The sequence below is a fragment of the Eurypyga helias genome, unplaced genomic scaffold (assembly GCF_000690775.1).
Source record: "Eurypyga helias isolate BGI_N326 unplaced genomic scaffold, ASM69077v1 scaffold40172, whole genome shotgun sequence".
NCBI lineage: Eukaryota > Metazoa > Chordata > Aves > Eurypygiformes > Eurypygidae > Eurypyga > Eurypyga helias.
In genome coordinates, this window is record NW_010236087.1 from 7,635 (window position 1) to 14,038 (window position 6,404).

General features: G+C 41.2%; 1 protein-coding gene across 1 annotated transcript; it reads left to right on the forward strand.

Annotated features, from left to right (window-relative positions):
* The first annotated feature begins 454 nt into the window (after window positions 1-454).
* On the forward strand, window positions 455-1,147 carry LOC104506126 (zinc finger CCHC domain-containing protein 7-like). Its single transcript, XM_010146966.1, has one exon. The coding sequence runs from the start codon at window positions 455-457 to the stop codon at window positions 1,145-1,147; it is 693 nt and encodes a 230-aa protein (XP_010145268.1).
* Window positions 1,148-6,404: the final 5,257 nt, after the last annotated feature.

Below are 6,404 nucleotides of genomic sequence, written 5' to 3' on the forward strand. Positions count from 1 at the left end.
TATGTATATAAAGTGTTACTTAGTAAAACAAGTTACAAAGTACCCAGAACTGATACCCAGAAGTACCCGAAGTATACAGAACCTGAGTCAGGCACTCATTTGGCTCCTGATCCACAAAGGTACCATGGTTTTGAACCAGGGTGGGTGGAAAGGAGCTGTAGAAGCTGAGAGCACATTAAGTACTGCTTTCAGAAGCCAAAGTAGTTGCGGTTAAAGTAGTTAAGATCAAACCAGATGTATCCTTAAGTAGCTTTTGCTATTATGGATTTGAGCGTTGATTGTTGTAGCTGTAAAGTCTGCTCAGTTTTATCTTCCTTGTGCAGAGCTCTGTAACTAACCTTAGCAATTTCATAAAGCCCAAAGGTGTTATTTGAAAGATGGTTTTGGGCATACACTCATGACCATTCTGATACAAACTTTTGTTTTTTTCTGTACAGCCTATTGGTTTTCCAGAATGTTTGTTGGATATGAAGATGCTGAGGATAGTGAAGTGTATGAAGATGAAATTTATCATGAGGAGTCATCCAGTGAACAGAGTGTTGATAGTGAGGTGGAATTTCATCTCTATAGCCAGATCCACTATTCACAAAATCTTGGAGAAATCAGCACACTGGAAATGGATGAAGAAGCTGATGTTGCAGGAGTCACAAGTCATAGTTCAGTTTTAACTGAGAAACAGTACGAAGACAAGGAAACCACTGAATTAATTGATCATGGTGCTCAGCTTTCAGATGACCCTGATATTATCGTCTGGTCTGATACACCAGAAGAAGACAGTGTTTACAACTGTAAAGCAAAGAAGGCAACAAGCTGTTTAGCTCAGGGTAGAACACATACCAATCCAGGATCTTCCACACCAAATCAAGCTGAAGCTGCTGGATGTGATGTCCTGTATCCTGCTGGTTCAGGCACAGACATCTCAAGGCAAAGGAAAAGCACTAGTGGGAAGCCTAACCCTGTTAGTTCTGCTGCAGCTCATGCCATCCAAGACATGTTGTTAATAGATGGTAGCTCAGAGGAGGATAGTTTGATATCTGAAAGTGATAATGTAGAGAGCTGGATGCTTCTGGGAGCCAGCACTGATGACAGAGATGAAGATATAATGTTGAACCTTGAAGGTTGTGCAGCTTCTGTCAGTGAAGGTTAGTACTCTTTAATCACTGGTTTATTCTTCTGTATGAGGGCAGGTTTGTCTGCAACAATCCTGATGTCAATGCTTGGAAAGAAAGATAAACAGAAGGCAAATTGGAGTGTGTAATGATGGGTGCAAAAGGATGAAGAAGGAAATAGCTATTTATTTATACCACTTTAATACCATAATTTCAGTAGTGTCTTATATGGAAAGACAGCATTTTGCTGGTACAAATGTAGAAGTAATGGAAGAGTGATTAATGTTGTGAACTTTCCAACTTCCAGATGTATTTTGTATTCCTAAGAGCATATAAGAAGTTGTAGGGGGAGGAGTGGGAAATAACAAAGAATACAATGGTTTCATACTGTAAACAAAGTCAGTAGGAAAAAAACCTGTTTGAGAACTAAAGACATAACAGAAAATCAGAGTTAGGAACTGCATAACAGTAAAAAGGTTGCTGAAAAGTGCTGCAGGGTAGGAAACTAATCAGTGCTCATAAACCAGGGAGCAGTGTCACTCCTCTTATCATGTGATAAGATTTCTGCCCATCTGCCCCTGTCTGCCTTACCCCTCTGCAGTGCAGACACCAGTGCTAAGGCTTTGCTGTATGCTAGACCAGGGAATTTACAACTCGGGAAAGGAATTAACTGTAACAGGAGAGGGCAAGGCACAGAGGGGAGACCTTCTGAGCTGGTTCCCCTTCCAGCAGCAGATTCTGTAACCACTCCTTCAGAAATCTGGCAGTTTGGACGGTTGATCTAAAATTTACTGTAACTTCTTGTACGGATTCTGCACCGAATACTTCAGAGAGATTCCCAACCACTGTGACTAACATCTAACATTTTGGTATTTTGCAAAATATGCTTTTGCATTACTGCACAGTAAGTTAGTAAACGTGATGGTTAGCACAACAGATTTCAGATACGTTTGTAACACTCATACTGTGTAATATATACCTTGTCACCAGCAACTGTAAACTCTCTTAGGCAATCAGCCATGCTTTTTTCTTGCCCACCGGTTTCCCAAAGCACAAAGATGATTTTGAGAAACAAGATTCCCTGCCAGTCTAAGAGAAAGCACTACCTGAAGAAAGGCTGCCTCGCTGGCAAGTCTACCCAGATCAGCTGCAGTGCTGGGACCTTCACAAGACTTTCCTTTTTTTTTTCTCATTTAACAAAAATTATACCACAGTTTCACTTGGTGTACATGTAAATAAGGCGGGTTTGGGTGAAGGGAAATGAAATGTTCTGCAGCACTACAGGTTGATGCTAGTGAGTTTTTTCTTGGCATGGCCGTGAAAACAGTGCCACTCCATACTGCTACTAAGCTGTTCAAGAGCAGAAAGCTGAGAAATTATCGTTGCCCTCTCTTCTGATAAAACATGTGTTTCTTGCCCATAAATCTTCAGTAGCTTTTTACCTAGTGTTGTTTCTGTGTATGTTTCTGCATAACTACCCATGGTACATGGCCAAACAGGCTGTAGTGTGCACTTGATCAGGTGGTTGATAAAGTTGCCGTGTGTGTGCCCAGGCCTCAGAGATTTAAGAAATGCTTTCCCTATTCCCAGTGCAGTGCCAGAAGAGTGGCAGAGTATTCAGTTGCCAGGCCAGAAACCCAAACAGCCACATTACATTTGGAATTTATGTAATTTTTTTCTCCCTGTAGGTCTTTTAAAATGCAGTTGCTAAAATTAGCTTAAAGTTGCTAGGATTCATTAATGCCTTTATTTTTGTATTTTCATATCTTGCCTTTTTCTTTCAAACCACAGCTAATTAACTTGTTTTTTTCTTACATTACTCTGCCTGTTGGGAACAAAAATTTGTTGCTGTGTGGTGACTGTCGTAAGGGCAGTAGAGTTTGTGCATAGCACAGTTAATACATTTTCTGGGTAGTGTCTATGTTTCTCCTAACTGCTGGGCAGGAAAATAACCTGGAGTTAGGTTTATTTCGTTCAGCTTATCCTGTGTATCTCCTTGGATTTTTGTACCAAAATTGCTGATGGTAGTGCTAAACATTACCCAAAAATCCAGAAGATAACAGAAAAATGTTTAAACAGTGCTTGAGACTTGAAGCATATTTCAAACTTACATCTACACATTTTGGGAAACATTCTGTAATTAATTTATTGGAGTGATTATGCTTACTAGGTGTAACATGGAAATTAAAATTCATGTCGTCATTCTTTGTGCTTTTCTAATGAAGGTGTGCCAGTTCTAGCTGAGGCGGGGTTTTTAAAAATCAGTGCAGAAGTTTAATATCAGGAGACAGTTTGGTAACTTAAGCTATGTTTTTGTAACAAATGTAGTAATGTTTCTTATTCATGTATATATTTATCGATGTTGACAATAAGCAAGCCACATGCAAAGCAGGTAACGGGAGCAAAATCTTCCTGTGCTGTAGAAACTTGTCATACTGTTCAGAACTAAAATTGTTTCTTTTGACGTAGGCACTGTAAACATTTTCTGAGATGCTCAAATGGGAAGTCAAAGACAGTCACACAAGAGGCTCATAAATACAACTGTTGTTCTCCTGCTCTGGTTTTTATTCTCAAAGCTACATCAGAACCTCATCAAAACCCTCCTTGTGTTTTGCCTCACATCCATAGTGGTTTTGCCAACAGCAGCCTTGTCCCTGGAGGTGTGGGACGTGCAGAGCATGCAGCAGGCACTTGCAGCTGTTTGGCAGCAGGAGCTAGTTGTACACACGCATCTCTCTCCCTTTTGGCTGTTGCTTTTCTACATACGTATGACTCTGCAGAAAGCTTTTCACCTTTGCGCATTTCTTCCGACTGCGAACAAGTTAATGATGATCCATTTGACGTGGCTGCATGCGATGGGCAGAGCAGGGTGCCTAGGGCTGGCGCTGGCCCTGGCACAGGCATGACCTGAAGTGGAGAGCGTGCTGCAGGGCAGGCGCCGGTCAAAGCCTTGCTTCTCTACTGCATCCCAGATTCCCGTGAATGTTACTCAGGTAGCTCCCGAGTGCAGTTTGGTTCAGCTGCTCTATTTCTAGTACATATGGTGATGGGGATGCAAAGACACAGGCTTAAAATAAATCAGTGTTGTAGGGTTGTGCGTATCTAATGAAAAGGCAAAACAGCATCAAAACAGTTTTAGAGAACAAAAGCCATAAATCTTTCTAATGTAAAGTGACCATAATTTGTATTGAGCTTATGCAGCTTTTTATCGCCAGTTCTATAAAGGACTCCTTTGCTGAAATGTAAACATGGAAGTTTTACATCTGAAGGACGAAATGCATTTAAAAAATGTGTGTGTTGGCAAAGTACCCTCTCAAAGATATTCTCTGCTAATTCATTTAAATTATTTTGAGACATGAACAGTTCTGTTTTCAGGATTTCTAAAGAACGAGATCAAGTATTCAGGTGACTACACAGTATGTAAATTACTATTCTAGGGCTTGCAATATCAATGAGAGTGGATATAGAGTGTAGTGACTGGTGAAACCTTGCCTTCTCCCTTCTTACCCCAAAACTGCCTGTGACTGTAAATAGGATAGACCTGCGTGACAGTGTCATGGTGTGTCTAGTGTCCAGCTTCACATTAAAAGGGAACTGAAATATGAACAATTCTGTGACTATGAGAGTAGTCGGTTGTGTCAGTCATTTGATGAATCTCTTCTTATGTCTGAGTCCCTGAAATAGAGATGCCGAGGTCCCACTGGAGTCAGAAATAACTCCTCAAGCAGAGGAATTAGGCATATCTCCTTATTCTATTAACTCCTCTACCTCTTACTTGCCTGCCCTGCTCTTCCCTAACATCTTTATTGTTTTTAATATTCTATATCAACAATGCTTGCTTGTTGTTTCTAGTGCAGTCTTCTCCCCATGCTGCCTTCTAGCTTCAGGCACTGTCTGCTGTGACAGAAAGAGAAGTCCCTTTGCCTTGGGTAATGAACCCTGGTTCCTTATGATAAAGCAAGATTCCCCTGTGCAATTCTCTCTCCAGGTGATCCCTCAAAAGTTATGGCTAGTCCACAAACACTGCTGCTCAGTACACAGCGGAAGACTTTTCCACCCTTTCTATCCTCTTTCCAAATGAATTTAGATGCCTTTCTATTTTTGCATGTCTAATACCACATTTAGCAAAAAGGTGTTTCTGAAACACATTTCTATAAAATCCAACTTTCTGTCACATGCCTATTGGTTTCTCAGCTGACTGGCAACCTTTTGTTATTTGGGATATGAAGATGGGCACTGGCTTTCTTGTTTCACACGGAGGAGTGTTGGGGAAAGCATGTACTGTGTCCCTCCTTACTCTGACTTCGTTTTTCTGTGGTGAGGTTGTCCTAGCTTGTGAGCAAAGCAGGCCCCTGAATTACAGACCTAAATTAGAGACCTTGAATTACACAAGTACCCGTGTGTGTTACTTGCCCCACATCACCTGTGGGTTTCCTTGCGTGGCATTTGGAAAGGTGGGCACTCCTGCTCCTTATTACTTTGCAAATAGGATCCTACTCCATGTGGCATTAAAAAATTGCTAATTAATCAAATCTAGATCTTTTTATGATTTACAAGAGTGTAGGTATGATTTAGCTGATTTTTTTCAACATTCAGAGTCCAGAAGAAAGTGTGCAAAGAGAATTGTTACAAACCATACAATGTACTAAATCCACTGTATTTGCTTGTACTGTCGGAGAGTTTCCAGGCCTTTGAAGAAGGATTCTGCCCTCCCACACCTTTCCCCCACTTTGGAATAAGAGTATATATGATAACAACATTAATCTCCTGTAGTTGGAAGTCTTTCATCCATTGCTTCATTAAAAGCTCCCTTTTAGCATATTTCCTCTCCCATGCATAGCTGCAGCCCTAATCTCTGCTTTACTTTTAACCTCACCGTTTTTGAAACGACAGCTTTCAAAGCTGCAGCATTGATGTCCGGCCACTAAGGGGTACAAAAACCAATTTATCTTCTCCCTGTTTCATCTTTTGCCCACCCGGTACCTTCCTCAGAGACAATGGGATAATGTGATCACACTCTGGGCTTGGCAGGTTTGTGGAGTGCAGTGTGTTTTCGAATCCAAAGTTTTTATAAAACAGCACATATGTAATCTGCTGGGCTCCCCAAGGAGGGAATGGTCGTTTTCGTCTCTGCTCTGATTGTTTTCTGATTAACACAGTAGCAAGGCTTTTACAAGAGCATCGCTAGAGATACTACTTGTGGCACAAGAAGTTGCTCTTGAAAGCAACAGCCACTGGATGTGGGTCTGCCCTAGCAAAGAGCACTTCGTTAAATGCCCTTTGTGGCTGCTGCTC